This window comes from Hemicordylus capensis, chromosome 8 (genome assembly GCF_027244095.1).
Source record: "Hemicordylus capensis ecotype Gifberg chromosome 8, rHemCap1.1.pri, whole genome shotgun sequence".
Taxonomy (NCBI): Eukaryota; Metazoa; Chordata; class Lepidosauria; order Squamata; family Cordylidae; genus Hemicordylus; species Hemicordylus capensis.
In genome coordinates, this window is record NC_069664.1 from 8,015,937 (window position 1) to 8,034,983 (window position 19,047).

Below are 19,047 nucleotides of genomic sequence, written 5' to 3' on the forward strand. Positions count from 1 at the left end.
TTTGAGAGCCTGAAACACTGCCAGGCGGCCCAAGACACTTTTGTGCATCTGGCGTTGGCTTGGTTACCGTAGGCCTTGAGCTTGAAGATCCCTGCAATGGGCTCCCCAGCCCCATAAGGATGCATCTGTCGTCAACTAGGCTGAAGGTTGGGGTACCCAGAAGGGGATTCCGGACAGCAGGTTGATATGTTTTGTCCACCACTGTAGGGACACAAGGACTGGCGGTGGAATTGTTAAGAGCACCTGCGCATTGTCCACATTCTGACGAAATACAGACAGAAACCAAAGTTGAAGACGCAGGAGATGTAGTTTGGCAAAGTGCACAGTGGAGTTGCATGACGTAATTAGGCCCAGTAGTTTCTGAACGTCGTGGGCTTTTTGTCTGGGTTGCATAATGAAAGATGTTACTAGCACCTTAATGCGGAGGAAGCATTCCTTGGGTAGAAATGCACGTTACAACTGTGCATCGAGGACTGCTCCTGTGTAATCTATGCACTTGACAGGATCTAGTCTGGACTTTGTCCAGTTGACCTGAATGCCCAGATCCTCGAATAAATTCAGGACTGTCGAGACTTGCAAAGCTAACTCATTTTTTATCTACGTGTTAGGAGCCAGTCGTCAAGGCATGGAACATTGGTTAGGCCCTGTGCCTGAAGGTGGGCCACTATGATGGCCAGGCATTTCGTAAATACATGGGGTACCATCACTAGTCCAAACAGTAGGACACTGTACTAGTAGACGTGGTGACCCACCATAGAAACTGTCTGTGGTTGGGTTGGATTCCGATGTGGAAGTAAGCATCCCGGAGATCCAATGTTGCTAACCATTCCTCCCCGTGGGAGAAGAGGAAGAATGCTCTGCAAAGTTACCATGTGAAACTTGTGCATGTCCACATGATGGTTCAGCCACCACAAGTCCATAACTGGTCTTAGTCTCCCATCTTGTTTAGGGACTTGGAAGTAACGGGAGTAAACCCCCCACCACTGATTTGTCCACCGAACAGGTGATATCGCCCTCTTGTCCAGGAGAGTCTGAAATTCCTCAATCAGTGATGGGGATGCAGGTGTGTACTTGATCCCATTGAATCCCGGTAGGGTCTCAAACTCGATGGCATAGCCCGTTTGGACTATGCAAAGTACCCAATGGTCTGATGTTATGTTGTGCCATGCGAACGTATGACGTGCCAGCCTGATGGATGTGGCTAGGATGGTAGTTTGGAGAGAAGTCAATGGTAGTGACTCTTGGGTGAGGTGAATCGGTGGACTGACCTTCAAAGATGCTGTTTGCTGGAATCAGCAGGTTTAGGGTGCTGGCCCTACGAGGCCCTAGACTTTTGGTTGAAAGGCTTCCTTCCAAAATGTTGGTACGGCTTGCGGAAGTCTCCCTTGTCTGTCTGTTTAGAAGAGTACTGCCATCAACCATATTGGTGGTACTTAGGAGTGTACGATTGGGCAGGTGCCGAAAACGTTTTTGCTGTGGATTTTGATTTCTTGATGGACTCCATAGTGGAGTCTGTCATCTCACAGAAAAGTCCCCTCCCATCAAAGGGCAAATTTTTTACTCTGTCTCTCATGTCTGGCTGCAGTGCAGTGGAGTGTAGCCAAGTATGCTTCCTCAATGCAATAGCACCTGCCAGGGTTCGCAACTCAGTTTCTGCCAAGCGTTTGGCACTGGATAACTGTTGTCAAGTGAGGATAGTCATTTTGGTGTGAACATCATTAAATTTTGCCAGGAACTCTTCTGGCGAGAGGTCGGATTGCTCCTGGAATAGATCATCCCAAAGGGAGTGGGTGTATTTGGCAAAGCAGGCAATATAATTAGCAATTTTTGCCGCCAGGCACGAAGTGGAATAAATTTTATGCCCCAAGACATTCAGTTTGTGTCACTTTTTGTCCCCTGGCATGGTGTGTCATCTCCCAGATTTTTAGGAGGATGCACAATCCACCACCACTGAGTTTGGGTATGTGTGTGTGTTTCAATAGAAAATAATCTTCCTCTTCTTGAATTCTATATAAATTCTCAAGTTGCTTGGAGATTGGGGCAGAAGTTTGTAGAGTTTGCCAAACAGATTTAGCTGCTTTGGTTATAACTGGCACCATGGGAAGGTGAAAGGGTTGGTGTTGAGGCAGTGGGACTGAAGAATTTATAGACTGGATCTTCCACGTCTAGTGTCTGCTTCTTCAGTTCCAGTCCAAGTGTCATTGCCATTTCAGAAATTTGATGATGGTATGAATGCATTTCTTGATTTGGCAAAATGTTATCAGTGGGTATCACTTTGAGAGGCGGATCATCAGGGTGGTCAGATGAAGCTGAAGATGTAGATGAGTCAGATTCATAGTCTGCCAGTATCACGGTTTGTGGTCCAGAAGGGACAGGGACCTTCTTTTTAGACAGTTTGAGTGTTGAAGGAAGTTGTGTTCAGGATTACAGTCTGCGTAGGTTGGCATTTTTTAGGTCAAGGCTGAGGCACCTCTATGTTCTGAATGGAGATGCAAGAAAGTAAGACAGGATACTTAGGTGTAACCTGCATTGATATTGAAGTCACAGTGGGAACCGCCAGCAGCGGCAACAGGGTGACCTGAGTCGATATTAAGACTAACATCACGGTCGGAATAGGCAAGTCCAGAGGAGGAGTGACTTGTGTAGCTATCGGAACCATAGACATCGACAATTAGCGTTGAGTCTTCCAAAGCTTATAATCTTGATAGTCTGATGGAAGTGCAGGGGAATGTTTATGCATTTGTGCTGCATCTCTGCAACCCCTTTCACGAATCAAGCCTTGAGACATCATCTCTAGCTGCCCTCCAGACATGTGGACTAGAAGGCTGCAGTGTCGAAAGCTGGCTAGCTATAGAATGGAAGGGCTGAAAGGCAGAAGAACCCGAAGTGCCTGGTATCTTTGGCACCGAGAAAGTCATGCCATCCTCTTTGGCGTCGAGACCATGGCTCAAAAAGCCGTATAAGGTTGAGCTCTACAGTGTACTTTCACTAGAGTCTAGCATGTTTAATAGTAGCTGAGCATCAGCCGGCCCCAAAATGGCTTCCAATTGATGCTGAAGGAAACCGGTGAGACGCGTGAAGTCTGCGGAGTTGGCTGGGCTGCCAGAGAAGGTGACTGTATCAGTGTTGTGGCTGGCAAAAGAGAATGCTGTCAACATAGGGTAGACGATGTCATGGTCAGTACCGTTCTTGATGTTGATGCTCAGCGTTGAGCTGTTGGTGATGGACGATCCAGGACCATGACTTCTGGGGTTGCAGGGCGAGATTGAGGCATCATTGATGCTGACTGGCGCGTCGTCGGGGATGGAGTGGCTCGGGACGTGGAGGAAGCCTCCTCAGTGGTAATCTGTGTGTTCTTCTCCCCATGTTTCTTGTGCAGAGGTGCCTCTCTGGCATTGGAGCCCCGATGCAGAGACTTATGCCTTTTACAATGTGGTGAATCTGTAGGCGGCTTTGGTCCTTTAAATGTCTCGGTAGAAGCTGCTGCGGAAGCTCAGGTTGAGGATTTAGACTGTGCTACGGCAGACCCTGACTTCAGCTTCGGTATTGTGCTCAATGTCAACTTTGACACTGTATCCGGCAAAGCAAACACAAATCACGATCATCTGCTGATGGAAGTTTAGTGTTGCAGTGAACACAGTGTTTAAAAGGAAAAAATGCTCAAGAGTAAATGAAAGTCCGAGTCCAGTCCAAGGTTGTAGCCGAATAATCTGTCAGTTCGTTTTGACTAAGTTGAAAGTATTCAGAGTAAGAATTGTCTGGTCCAGTCTGAGTCGTTACACTTAATAAACTAAACTATTTTAATACTTTTTCTGCACAGAAATTGTTCTGGTCTGAGGAGCTCACTGTCTGAGGTTCTGACACAATGGTGGTCAGAAAGGAACTGAGGAGAAAACGCTAGCTTGCCCAAACTGAGGAAATGCACCGTGTGCAAGGGGTGGGGCTAAGCGCTTCGAGGAGCTAGTCAATTCTGCCCGAATGGTCCAGCACAGGCACAGAACCCACTCTTATGAGTGCAATGGATCACGATCCAGATGAAGAGAAAGCTGTTTGTTCTGTCCAAAGAGTGTCCTGAGGAAGTAGCAGGTTGAGAAGCCGCTGGGGAAATGAGCAGCCATGGCCTGGAGGCTGGTGACAGCAGAAAGATCCCTGCCTATGACTAATAAGATAGGGATCAATTCAGTTAGACATGTGAGGGAAGTTATTTTCCTTTATGGAATTGCTTGAATCTGAGTTGCCTAGTTAATGAAAACTTCTCTCACACACAATTTGCTCAATGAAAAGACAAGTGTTCTTATATCGTCTTCCTTTTAAATGTGATAATAAACCCTTGTTAGTGAAGTGTGCTACTCTTAATTTTGGGTCTGCCTTAGTTGCACACCTTGGGAGGCCTAGGACTGCTCAGCCCTTCTAGGGAGGGTTTTGCCACTTTATCCCTCCCAGGAATCTTATATGGAGAGAAAGTTTCCCCACTTTAAAATAAAATGGGTGGTGGCAGCCTGTGAATCCCTTACAGTCAAAGGTTCACCACAGTGAACTCCACCCACTTCTCCTCTAGCTCTGGTAGGAGTTATGACAACTCACTACTCTAGTGACAAAACAAGATATTTACTAACTATGAGGTCTAGTTTTGTATTACAGCTGCTAACGGGAGGTGGATTCAAACCTTCTCAAACCCAAAGAAATATTTTCTACTGAGCCTACTCCACTTACAGTGTTCAACCAGGACATTGCTGGTTCCAGAGAATAAGACAATGACTAAATCAAATGTTTTATTATATTTTATAAGATCTTTGTTCTGACACAAGTGTCCTGGATAAATGTAAACTGCTTTTGCATATTCAGGTTAGGCTGTCAAATCACTCAGATGCTAAGAGATCACAGCTGCAGCCCAAATACTTTATTTAGCACATTTGAAGTCCATCCTCCATGTAAGAAGCTTGGATTGGCATACATGGGATTGTCACTATTTTATAATCACAACTAGGAGAGGAGAGCTGGTCTTGTGGTAGCAAGCATGACTTGTCCCCTTAGCTAAGCAGGGTCCACCCTGTATGCATATGCATATTAGACCCCTGCTAACTTGGCAAAGAGGCACCTTTTAACATGGTGATTCTCTTTATTTAGCAGGGGGAGAGTAACTGGCCCTATCCAACCCCCAGCACAGTACCTCCAGTGACTGTTGCTGGTGTGTTTCTCATGTTTCTTTTTAGATTGTGAGCCCTTTAGGGACAGGGATCCATCTTATTTATTTGTTATTTCTCTGTGTAAACCAAGTGTGAGCACTGTGAGATACTGTGCCGCTCTGGGAAGAGCAGAAGGTTTAAAGTTCTCTCCCTGGCAGCATCTCCAAGATAGGGCTGAGAGAGATTCCTGCCTGCAACCTTGGAGCAGTCACTGCTAGTCTAAGACACTACTGAGCTAGATAGACCAATGGTCTGACTTGGTATATGGCAGCTTCCTATGCTCCTATGTTCCACCCTGTGAGGGTGGGCTGGGCTCGGATAGAGTAGCCGATCCAGCCACCAGATCATTACAGTGAGTGGGGATCTGAACCCAGATCTCCTCAGTTTGTCCAACACTATTCCCTACACCACACTGGTTCTACTTTTGTTTTCAGAACACCCCGGTAAAACAGTCAAAAGCCCCTTCTACTCTTTCATATGTACTATGAAAAACTGGCAGCTTAAAAAGGAAGCAGGATATTATTGCCTTCCATTGCTTGTGCCATGAGCCAACTTAGATGCCACTGCACCTAGCTCCCATACCTTAAGAACTGTATGGTATTTTTTAAACTGATCAAACTAGTACACTATTACTAGTACCCTGATTCAAGCTTTATTCGTGTGGTATTTATTATGAGATCAGACAAAAACCCTAATCTGTTACAATACGAGCGCTCAAAGAGCATTTATCCAAAATGTTACCTTTTTAATGTTTCGTTTTGTTCGAAGACCCCAGCCTCGCCGGTCAGTTTTTATAATTTCTGCTTCCGGATAGAGTCTTTTGGTGAAACACTGGTTCTGGCAGCGCTCTCCTGCAGGGCACACTTGAGGATGGCACTCATATTGCAGCATGCGATTCAAACACTCTGATTCCAGGCCACAAGGATTCTCATCCGTTGGCTTGCAGTTACAGCGGGGAATTTCTGACAAGTCTGCAACCTGAATCTGAACCTTCCCCACTACTTTGTTGGACTATGGAACAGAGAATCAAGAAGAGATAAAACCTGAATTTCTAGCATGCACATAGACTTGGTTGATTTACAGATGCATGTACCTCGCTTACATTCTCATCACGTGATGACTGGCAGCTAAACATCTTTCCACTGAAAAGCACCATGCTTGAGGGATATGAAACCTATGAGTAGCTCTTTCATACCTGCAAGTCATCATTTCATTTTGCAGTCATCAATTGATGGACATGCATGTGTGAAGAGGGCCACAGAGTTTACTGTTAGAACAGCATGACTAGAGAAGCTTATACAGGATTTAAGGAGAAACATGAGGAAGTCTATAGCAGGGATTCTCAACGTTGCGCCCCCGATGGTATTGGACTTCAACTCCCATAATCCCCAGCCCCAGTGGTCCTTGGTTGGGGATTATGGGAGTTGAAGTCCAATAATATCTGGAGACCCAACATTGAGAATCCCTGGTCTAAAGTACACAGTGACTTTCCAACAACAGAGACATTCATCAGCCTAAAAAAACTAGACTTGCTTCTTATTACACTATCCTGTTTTCAGAAGTCACATCTCTCTCTCCCTACCTGTACTTACCCATCAGATTATTCTTTTCACATAAGTTCAACAATGATATATTTGCAAAAGAGGTCAACCCCAGTCTCACAATCCAAACTTCACACACAAGTATCATTTTCTAAAGCAAGTCAGGGGGATGCAGGCAACACCACACTAGAATGTTGTTGACACGTGCAATTTCTTTAGTGTAGGAAAGAAAGATTTTTCTTAGCTGCTTTATGGAGAAAAATTAGCAGCCATTTCATGTGAACTCCTTCCTTATCATATAACAGTTTGGTTGTGTGAACAGGCTTTCAAGAAGAGAGCGTTAGCACTTTGTTAATGTAATACCAGACAAGGAAGGCAAGCTTAGCACTGCTCATCATCATTACTAATGTTTCCCCAGGTGACCACAGGAACTGGCCTTAACATTAGGCAAAAATGGCACAAGCATGAATTTAGCAGCTGTGTGCGTCAAGGTGAGTGCAACGTGTGCCTGATGCATCAAACACAAAGGGCAGAAGAGACTCACTTTAATGTGTTTGTAGGGAGGCGGCTTTCTTGAATTCCTCTCAATCTCAAGTGCTTCTTTGCTTTCTCTTTGTGCTTTCAGTTCCTGGAAGCGCTTTGCTGCTTCTTCAAGTGCTGTGTGAAGGAGCCCAAAATGAGGGGAGGGAGTTAGTGTTAGCAGCTGGTGCTGAGGGACACTTCACAAAGAGATGATATTTGGTAATCTATAACAAAATGGTTTTAAACAATCACATTATGTCTAGGGTCTCACCCATTAAAAGAAACCTTAGATTAACTGTAGAATTTTTTAATCTGTTATTGCATTAAACTGATTTCATCTATTATCACAGATTGATCTGTATAGATCTACCCAAGTGAAAACTATAGTTCAAAAGAAAAAAAGAGAGCACTTTCCTTATGTTCACATAATGCTCATATATTTCTTAATCTTAGAAGAGCATTCCATCCTGCATGGGAGAAAAAGAGGTAATGCCTCTCTTAAGATGGCACTGTCTGCACTCAGTTTTTGTAAGCACCTGTGTTATGAATACAGACAAGTATTCATATAGGTGCCCAATTATCAGGGGAACATTTTTAATTTATCAAAAGGTTTTAAATTAGTAATCTAACCAATTAATTGACAAAAAATTACCATGCTAATTATTACAAGTATCATTTTACCAAGTATGCGACTCTATTACTACTTTTCAGATGAAAATTTCCTCCAGAACTCACGTTGCTTACATTCTCTGTACCTAACTGTAAGCATTTTGATGGATACTTATGGGAATTAAATTGAGTTGCTAACTGGGCAAAGAGACACCTTTTTAATGTGGCGATTCTCTTTATTTAGCAGGGGGAGAGTAACTGGCCCTATCCACCCCAGCACAGTACCTCCAGTAACTGTTGTTGGAGTTTATCTTATGTTTCTTTTCAGATTGTGAGCCCTTTGGGGACAGGGATCCATCTTACTGATTGATTGATTTGTTGTTTCTCTATGTAAACCACTTTGGAAACATTTGTTGAATGTTTTTTGTTGTATATATAAATATTTGTTGTTGTGGTGGTGGTGTTTCACAGAGGACACAAAACAAAATTTCCATGCAATTCAGTGGTGGTGGAGACACAAAAACGTGGAGACTTTCATAATTAAATAACTTTAAATAACTAAAAATGTGTTTAATTTTACCTTTCTTGAAAGTCTTGTTAATACTAGTTTGCCCCTCAGCAAAACTTTTGTCTCCTTCAACGTAAGGGAATACTCTGCCCTGATGAACCCAATAGTAGTCATGTGAACCAAAGAAAAATACTGGGAAGTCCCCGATATCATGTTTGAGGCCCTGTATGTTGAGAGGGACAGACCTGGGATTGCAGATCTCAGCTGGCCACCACCTAGAAAACATAGGGACAGGGAAGAAGAAGAAGAAATAACAACAGCAGCAGCAACAACAGCACACGTTGGTGAAATACAAGACAGGTGGTTTAAACTTTGGTTTAACTTTAATTTTTAGTTCTCAAACCAAAGCAGTGTTTGCAAAATCACTATCACTACTATTTACATCACCCTCAATATATTCTTATACATAAATATAGTATAATATCCCCATCGCTTGGAAGCTATATAAGCAAGCACCAGTGCTACACAATCTCCATTCCAGTGGGACTTGTACAGGAACCCCACACAAGCAATCCAACCTAGAAGACACTGCAGTCTCTAAGTTAGTGACAAAAGTGGTGTGATTCAATATAGATCTGTGAAGCTTAACAGACTGCTTTACATTAACAGTCTGAAAGAAAGAAAAAAGGAGGACCAACTCTGTTCTGGTTTACAAAAGCTTCCCAGACTAGAAGAAGCTATCAGATACTGTGCAAAACTGTAGTCAAAGTGGAACAGCAGACTGGCAAGAAGTTGTTCTCTCTGTTTGTGTGTTTACACACCCATTCACACTCGCATGTAACATATTTATTAATGACTGGAATGAAGGACTGGGTAGTCCACTCATTAAATTTGTAGATTGTAGAAAACCTGAGCGGGAGGGGGGGAGGGGATGCAAACATAAGTTAAGTTAAAAATTCAAAAATTATCTCAATAAAATAAGAGACCTGAGAAGATAGACACAAAATGAATTCAAGGACAAGGCATAAAGTTTGATACTGGCTAGGCAACAACTCTTCTGAATATTAACTAAGGAGATGACAAAATGAATATGAATTAATAGCTTTGGCACAAAATAACAGTGCCATTTTAGGTTACGCTTGCAAGAGAACTGTTTCCAGGTAGGAAAATGGGACGACAAATATAAGAATTTATAGTCTCATTCCAGCCAGTGCTGTCAACATTTTACTGTGCCAGTGTTGGCCACCATAGAGCAAGGAGGATGTTGACAAGCTGGAAAGGATTTGGAAGCCACTTTTAATGTGTCTAGAGCAGGCCTGCTCTACTCTGGCCCCCCTGCTGTTTTGGACTACAACTCCCATAATCCCCAGTCACAGTGGCCAATGGCCAGGGATTATGGGAGTTGTAAGCCAACATCTGCAGAAGGGCCGAAGTTGAGCAGCCCTAGAGGACCAGCTGCATGAGAAGAGCATGAAGGGGTAAAGCATCTTTAGGTTAGAGAAGAGAAGGTTCATAATTTCCAAATGTTTAAGTAGGGGGGAAAGTGAGGGTGGGTGAGAAGAAACCATAGTTCATCCTAGCCATTAAGATAGTACCTAAAAAATTAGACTACAAGGCAATAGATCTGGGGTAAGCATTAGAAAGCATGTCCTCATAATTAAGAGCAGCGCACTAACAGAAGATCCTTATGGACTCTCTTTAAGAGTGCTGCATAGGCAATTGTTGAGCATACTTTGGTTTTGACATCCATCCTTTCTTAGGGAATGCACAGATGATTCTATCTTTGTTGAGCTCCTTTAAAAACTCCAAGAGTTATTAGCTCTGATGCTGGAGAAAGGGATGTACTCTGTTCAGTGAAATATGTTTTTCAACAAGTACAAGAAATGATCTTGAGATGGGGAGGCACTGCTGTGAGGCAGAGGACAGCTTTGCACTGTTTTCGTCTAAAGATCCACATCTGAGAATGAGTTCTCCAAACAGAGAGCAGTATTAAAACTCCCAAATATATAAGACATATCCAAAGAAAATACAAAACTAAATAAATCAGTATATAAACAAACACTGAAAATAATGCAAACTAAAGTTAAACTTCATGACTTCTGGAGGCTAAAAATCTGCCTCAAACGAAGTCTTAACAGCCCATCTAAACAGGCCAAGCATCTGACTCCAACCCTTGTCAAGCGGTAGTAAATTCCATCGCCTTGGCCTCAAAAACGTCAGCCAACAGGTACTCACAACAGCTGAATAGCCTTAATCTTCAAGAGCCAGTGTGGTATGGTGTAGTGCTGAAATTTGGCCAGGGAGACCTGGATTCATATCCCTCTTCATCATTGAATCTACTGGGGTGAGACTGAGTCAGTTTCTCCACACAAAATAGGCCCACTCACACAACTGCAAACTGGGTAGGACAAACATCCTACCCATGTTCGGTAGCTGTGTGCACTCCCATTTTGCGGTTGTGTGTGAATGAAAAGCATGGTAGGAAGCGCAGACAGTGATAGTCAGGTAGCCTCTGCTCCGTCAGAGAGCTTTTCCTCCTACCTCATTAAACAGTTGGGTACAGCTGCTAAGGAGGACAGAACCCTCCCACCCAACAGGAAGCTATCACAAAACAGCTAATGAACTTGGGTAGGACACTTGTCCTACCCTATTTCTGATTGCATGAACTGGCCTTACACTTCTTAAAGGGATAAAATAGGTGGGGGGGGGAGCCCATGAGTGTTACACTGAGTTTGCTGGTAGAAGGGAAAGATACAAAAGCCTGTAGATAACGAGGTCTTTCTACAGGAAAGGTTTTCAATTAAAAAATGAACTTCTACTAATCACCATCATCCTGGTGGGATAACCAAAAGTACTTTTTAGCTGACATTAACTTGCCTGTAATTTCCAAGCTTGACCCAAACAATCTGCTTGTACCGCAGTTTCTTGCCAGCTTTACAGTCATTGCAGTTCCAGGAGCCGTCTGGCATCTCGATGTTAAGACATTCTGGGTGGAAGGATGCAGGACACGATTCACAGCACAACAATTTTCCACCTTTAAACAAATGACATGGCTCACTTTATAGTCAAAAGCATCAGGTGCGAGGCATCCAGCTCTCTTTTTAAAAAAACGTTCAGTACAATAAATTTGGGATTACAGTCTCATCCCATACAAATGACAAAACAAAGGATCAAGTCAAAGTTACAATGCTGGATTAAAAAACACACATTGTTTCAACAAGTCTAGTCAAACATTTAAACTCCCAAGCCAAGTAATTATGGTTTCAAATTTGGGGGTTACACAGCCAAGTTGGCAATCAAACCTACTTTCCAAGAAAGAGGTTTTGGAATGCAAAAACCCGGAAGGATTTCTCTCTTTCCAGAAATTCTAAAAGTTGCCAATATTCCAAACAAGTACCTGGATTCAATGATATCCGTTTTAAACCTGCATTGCCATGACTGGATCCCTCAGCAATCAGTTAGTGAACAAAAGCAGCCTATAGGTTGATCCATTGTTTTCTGCGTCAAAGAGAATGCAAGACATTCCAATTTTGTTGTTGTTGCAAATCTCAACCCTTCAATATGAAGGTTTGCTACATGGTATGCTCAGCTGCCTTGGTTGTTTTATAGAAAGGCAGGGATAGATGCTAAACATAAAATAGTAAATAGTGTGGTGCAGATGTAAAGCTTCCCAATCTCTTAGCCACAGGAACAGGCCTCTGTCACCTGTGTACTCCCTTCTCCTCACACACGGCTTCCAATCCCCCCCCCTTCTCTTTTCAGCGCTAACCATGGTGCAGCGTCTTTACATCTACAAAGCCAGCTCTAAAACTGCAAACCAGAGTGTGCAACCAGAGTTAAGGGATAAGGATAATTACAGCTGCACCACGCCCCTGCCGTTTGCATTCAGACAGGAATCTCACAGCAGTTAAAATATTTACAGAAAGGGATGAGGATATCTGGAGGTGAGGAACTGTTGACTGGTTTTGCTTCATATAGCACACACCTTTACCACATGTTTGATATGAAATATTAAAATGCTTCAATCCTGCAGGGATAAAACTCCTTCAAAATTTAGAAAACTGCATTTGAAGCTATTTTTAAAATATCAAGTAATTTGGATTATTATTTTCCAAAAGTCTGTCAGAAAATCTTGTCCACCTATAGACTTTCAAAAACTGTAATTGCACTGTTATAGGGTGCCAAAAAAAAAAAAGGTTGTTAAAACAATGACAAAATCATTACTATATTTCCTCTGCTGTGCATGTAATAAAGCCTAAAGGTTTGGATTTCCTTTTCATTTCAAAATCCCACAATTAGTTCTTAAAGTGAAAGTGTGAATATGGTTTCAGAGGAAATACAGCCCCAATCATTGAAATGATGCCCAAATATGGTAAAATGCCAAAAGACATGAAAACCAAAGCAAACCAAAGAAAAAAACCAAAAAACCAAAAAAACCACACAAAATTTTCAATGCTAAGCAAGGAAAATTGGCTCTTACAATGCATTAGTAAGATTTGCTGAAGTTAAGCAGAAAGAGGGCTCAAAATAATTTTGATTGTCTCAAGTCTCTCGGTGCTGGAGACCCATCTCAGTACATAACATGGTTAAGTGAACTTGTTAAGAAGACTAGCAAGAGCATAAGTTCTGCACATATTCTGAGTGGCCAAGGCTTTCAGAGATGGTACAGTTTATTCCCACTCCTCAGACAAAACACCTGGTTTGGATGTGGCTCTAAATGTGCAGAGCCTATACACACTAGAGGGAACAAGCCCGCCAGAAGCCCACAGGCTAGATGCCATGTTTGCCTCAGGATCTCCATGTGTCAACTAGAAAGCACATAGACCTGAGCCATATTACTGTTTCCTGGATTTTATATGACTTGAACAACTACCCCACCCTTTGGGCCTCAATATAGGGATCATATAGAATATCCAACATATGGACATCCAGTGAACCCATCTTGAAGTAACACAGGTGCACCCAGTGGACGGGGAAGGTAGATTTCCACTGCACATAGGCTCTACATACTTCAAACTTGTCCAAACAGTTTGCAAAACTGGTGTCTCAAGAAGTGATCATCTGCACAGAAAAACATTGCATAAGGTTGTCACTGCCTGGTTTTGAACTGGTTTGGTTAATGTTTTGGATGAGCCTCAACATTAGATGAGACACAATTTTGAACTTTATAGATTTAAACAAACATTTGCAATGAACAATGGCCAGTATCCCCCTGCCCAAGGTGGCCACCCTTATTCAGCAATGCCAGGTGACCAGGTTTTGGGGTGGTTGTGTTTTTTAAAAAGACTTCCTTCTAAATTCCTACCTATAAGAGTCCCTTTCTTGCTATCTGAAGGACAAACTTTGCCTCCTCCTGATCTAGGAAGCTCCCATCAGAAGCATGGACTGGGGGAAACATATATCAGCCATGTATAATGTACTCATTAAGTTGTACTATATTCATGAAAATGGGAAGGGGGTTGCAAGTGGCTGGGAGGAAGCCCCTGGAGATATATCAGAATGATTCACCAGCCAAAAGCCATCTGCCTGCCTAAGCCTTTAGCCTTCTTCTGAAGTACCAACACAGCATAGCAATAAAGATTTATAAGGACTTTTTCTTCCTAGAGCAGGTTACATATTGCAATGGTGACGGCTGGTCTTCTTTCTATGGATAAAGGCAATTGAGAAATGTAAAGGGCAGCAGCTACCAACGAACTGGAATGCCAAGGCCCAGTTCAAAGACGTGGCAGCCCCATGTGATCACCTGTTCAGAAAAGGGTTGCCGCAATCCCATGACAGTTGCACATATAAACCCTATTTGAAGTGGCTGAATCTCATACTTTAAGGGTTCTCAAACTTGGCCATTGTGGCTGGGTATTACGGGAGTTGACGCCTAACAATATCTGGGGACCCAAGTTTGAGAACCCATCATACTTGATTCCCTTAGGCAACCACATCCTGGCACCGAATGGAGCTGCTGAGTGTCTGAAGCGGGCCCAAACATTATCTGCCTCTTTGAGTGTGGTTATTGGGTATCACACACATGCAACACACGGATACGACAGAGTCTAGAGAGATGGAGCTCTATCTCGCAATCTTGGGAAGCCTATCGGATTGTCTGATAAAAATGCGACTCAACACTTGAGTGGAATTCAGCAATTATTTTAAGCCCTTTTGTGGTATTTTGCCAACATGAATGCACACTGACAATAAGCGATGAGTGAAGTTTACCAAGCGCAACAAGAAGGTGCTGGATGAGCATACAGAGCTTGATTTAATTTAATAATAAATAAAAAGCAAACAAAAAAGGAAAGGAAAAAGCAGGAAAAGTGAGAGAAAATTAAAAAGAGAAAGAAGCTATTTTGGTTACCTTTCTCACATTTCTTTTTGGAAGCTGACGAAGAAGGAGGAATCATAGGTAATTTCATCAACTCAGCACGATTTGATTCATTCAGTAGGTAGTGAGACTTAAAGGCATATGAACTGAACAGGGGGTCTGAATGATCCTGCACTATCAGCCCTATACGAAACAAACAGAAAGAAATGAGTTGCAATGAAACTACCCATGATTCCATAAGGAGAAAAATAAAATAAAACCAAATTAAAACACCTACTATTCATATATTACTTATGCTTTCAGTATGAAAAGAAAAGTGATGTGATGAGAAAAAAGAAAAAGTGACAGAAAAAAGTTTCTACATCTACTGAGAGGTTAAGGCTGAACAAGATAGCATCCATGTCTATGTGCAGAAAGAGGAGTGGTTTTCTAAAAAAAAGGTCTAGGTCCAAATTGGATTTCATCTGCGCACTCTCTTAAATCTGCTCATTTTAGAAAAGGCACCTGTTGGTTTCTTCCCTGAAAAGGGAAAGGCAGCTGACTATGGAAGAGGCTGTCAGTAGGGGCTAGGAACAGAACACTATATATACAAGGTTTTGCACAAGTAACAAGAATATAAGAAATTATATTGGCAAGACTTGCTAGTGTACTGTATTTTGTCTGTTGGAAGATACGTTCTGCCTGAGCCCCAAACCAAATGGCCTGTTCAAATGTTAATTACCAGGAATAAAACTCAACCTGGGAAGACTGTTAGTCAATCCGAAACCTTCCTTGAGGGAGGAGACACCATCTGATTCAGACAATGCAAATAAACATAGTAGAGGGTGATCTATGACCCCCAATTAATTTCTGAAAAGAACAGCAGGAAGGGGAAATGATGTTGGCATCAGGGAAATATTCTGTATAAACAAGTGCAGTACAGGCTAGGTTGGATATTATTTTCTCCCCACATTTTATCGGAGACTTTAGAGTCTGTTGCCCTAGTCTCCTATCAGGCTGAGATTTCTGACCAGTAAGTTAACATCTGAACACAGCTTTTCTAATTTAATTTTTACCAGTCTCAAGTGATTGAGGGGGAAGATCCCTAAAATGCAAAGGAGACATAAAGTAATAACAGGACTTTTTGAAAATCACTTTGAAACAATTGTAAAAAGTCAAACCATGGCTCTTCCTTTATTTTAATTTGCCATCTTAAACAAAGCTTTTTGGTTTGGACAATTCTATGGCCAAAGCTCTGATAATTTTCCTCAACTGCCCAAGTCTGTAGCTACCACTCATTCTGGCTCTCTTTCCTTGCAAAGATTCAGAACATGGACTGGCAAGTGGTATCTGCCACATGTGCTACATGGAATTAGGATTCTAGATAATAGCATTATTTTCCAGTTTTAAAAAGAACATTTCTAGTCCTCCAGAGTAAATTGTATTGAACCCGCTAAGCACTAGAAGAGGAGCCTGGGTGTAGTTTACACTGATCTGGGAGCAAGGCTGATTTGGAATTTCCAATCTATCCCTCTGGTGTGGCTTTCAGGCTTTCTATTTTCTCTTCCAACAAAGTTCCTTCCAAAGTAATCTAAAATCTTGGATTCTGGGTGCATACGATATAGTACACGCAACAGTGACCAAGGGATGTACTGTTCTAAAGGAATTAGAGAGTAATGCACTCTTTACATTGTAGTGTACACTGAGAGCAAGGTACCGTTCTCAAGGAATTAGGAATATGCAAAAAATGTGACCGAATCAATTCAAATTTGAATCAATTTGACTCAAAACCATTTGCACAGAATGGGATTTGTTCGAATTGATTCAAATTTACCTGAACCCAAATCAAATTCAAGTCTAACACTTGAGATATTTCTATTCAAGTTCAGGCAAATTCGAATCAATTCAAACGTATCCCATTCTGTGCAAGCAGTTTTGAGTCAAATCAAATCTATTAGAATTCAATTCAAATTCAAATTGATTTGGTCAAATATTTTGCACAAGGAATTATTATTATTATTACATTTATATCCTGCTCTTCCTCCAAGGAGCCCAGAGCGGTGTACTACATACTTGAGTTTCTCTTTCACAACAACCCTGTGAAGTAGGTTAGGCTGAGAGAGAAGTGACTGGCCCAGAGTCACCCAGCTAGTTTCATAGCTGAATGGGGATTTAAACTCGAGTCTCCCCAGTCCTAGTCCAGCACTCTAACCACTACACCACGCTGGCTCTCCAGTATAGAGAGTTGTATTGGGGAACGAGACCTACTGTCAAGAGAGCCAGGAGTCAGAAAGATTGCCTGGAGTAAACCAAAAGTAGACCCAACAGGTGAAAATAAATTGTGAGCATTCTCTTCCTGCCATTCCAGAACCATATCCATTCTACCTAGCTACATCCAAGGGAGTGATGAGCCACCATGGCTCCCTTCCTTACCCTGGCTAGCACCAACTGCTATTTAGCTTTTCCCTTCCCATGACTGTCTCCCTCTGTGGCCACTTCACCTGGGTCATACTTAACATTATGTCTGTGGGAAGGACAGGAGCAGGAGCAGACCCGCACCTCCTGACCTGACATTGCTACCTGTTCCATTCCTTGACTGGTCTGGGGGGACAAATGTTTCTTGGAAGTGCTCTCTCTTTGCCCCATCACTGAGGCCAAGACAACCATAGCCACCACTGACATCAGCAAGGGAGGGGAACAACTGCATCAAGCCCCTTCTTTGCTCATTCCAACTTCCAACCGACTGGGTTCTTCTGGGAAGGCTTGCTCTGCCGGAGGGCATTGGCTTACTGATGCAGCCCTCCAAAGAAGACATCAGGTGAGGGAATCTGTTGATTTGTTCTCAGGTGGAAAATTTACATGTCAAAGTCCACCCTCCATGAAAATGAAATGGCTTGAACGTCATTGTAAGTGGATAGATAAGTGGGATACAACTCTGTTTAATATTATGTAAGAGTTGGTCCTTGAGTTTGCTTGTTTTGCTCTTCCTTCAATCCTTTTTACCTTTGCATGTCTGTACAAGAAGGTAAATGCACAGGACCATATGATGTTATTTTAAATTGTAAACAACCTTCTGGCAGTCCCAAAGGAAGCAATATATAAATGCAGTAAGAAAGCAGAATAGAACTAACTAAACCCATGCCTCAGAGACACAATTATTGCTGCTAACTCACTTGGCTTTCTATTTAAGAAGCTACTTTCTATACATAGAGTTGAAAGGGAATAGAGCTTATCAATCTAGTAAAAAACAGATTTCAGAGCCTGCTGTCCTTTCGTCAGTCACCACTGTGCAAGAGTCCATGAAACTTGGTTGTATAAGTCTACTGGGTCCGGGTTTTAATACAATGGATCAGTTCAGATGTAAGGCAAAACCATGGCTTGGTGTTTTATTTGATCTGATCCATTATCCTAAAAGCCAGAAATCATTTCAACAGTTTCAAGAATATACTGGCTTTGCCATGTTAATTTTTGTCTACAAAGAAATCCACACAATGATCAAAAGAACACGTCAGAGAATTTAATTTCTAGTATGAGGGGCAAGAAACCTTCTCTTTTGCTCAAAACTGGGGCAAGGGCTCCATCTGAAATCCTCATGGCTTGCTACGCCATGGCCCCTGAAATCTTTCCTATTCAAGTTGCCTTCAGGACACAGCAGTTTCTGGAACAATCATTCATCAAATGCTCCCAGCAGGGAGCAACACTTCTCTGATATAACTGCAGAAGTCTTTATTGAGCTTCAAGGTACACAAAATGGCTTTTCAATACAAAAAAATAAGATAGTCCAACAAAACCAAACCAAACCAGGGACTGTTGGTGCACATCAGATTCTCTCTTCATGTTACTTTGCAAGAGATGCCTTTATACTATTCAATGCGTAGCGTTCAGACTGCAAGCGAACAAACAGAGGCACAGCCGGTGGCTGCCCACCTTCCTTACGAAACTCCCTTCAACTGCAGACATGTTGGAAGAACAAGCCTGAGCAATATTCAGAAATAGTCGAAGGGTATTTGGGCTGGTCTCTGCTGTCCAAGGTCAAGCCAAAAAAGGTTAGGAAATTTTCAATGATTTTTGTTGACAATTTGTTCTGTTTTGTTAGGAGGAGGGGGAGATTTGCTTTTGTTATATATCCTGGGGCTTCGGGATGGGATGGGCAAAAAACCTAAAACAAATAAATGAAAAAAAATTGCATTTTTCTTGAGTTTTAGTCATAGAAATTTTAAGGAATACTTTTAACTGTGAAAAGCCAGCTTAACATTGTCAACTTGTGGGAGAATATTTTCTCCCCGCACTATTTGCGCCATAAACATTGAGAAATGTATGAAGCTTGCAATGGAGGAGGAGCCAAGATGGCGACGCAGTAACAGCTTAGGTAGTAAGCTCTGGGAT

The 19,047-nt window shown here is 42.3% G+C and overlaps 1 protein-coding gene across 11 annotated transcripts in view; it reads right to left on the minus strand.

Annotated features, from left to right (window-relative positions):
* Positions 1-19,047, minus strand: part of NSD3 (nuclear receptor binding SET domain protein 3) — a 124,872-nt gene that overhangs the window by 16,848 nt on the left and 88,977 nt on the right. For 7 of the 11 annotated variants that reach the window (XM_053269534.1, XM_053269537.1, XM_053269533.1 and 4 more), the window contains 5 exons: positions 14,716-14,865; positions 11,244-11,400; positions 8,439-8,641; positions 7,272-7,384; positions 5,928-6,197 (listed from right to left, as the gene is read on the minus strand). In XM_053269534.1, the coding sequence (XP_053125509.1) occupies positions 5,928-6,197; positions 7,272-7,384; positions 8,439-8,641; positions 11,244-11,400; positions 14,716-14,865 (893 nt within the window). The remainder of the gene's footprint in view (positions 1-5,927; positions 6,198-7,271; positions 7,385-8,438; positions 8,642-11,243; positions 11,401-14,715; positions 14,866-19,047) is intronic. The other 4 variants (XM_053269538.1, XM_053269540.1, XM_053269539.1 and 1 more) reach the window with 2 other exon arrangements.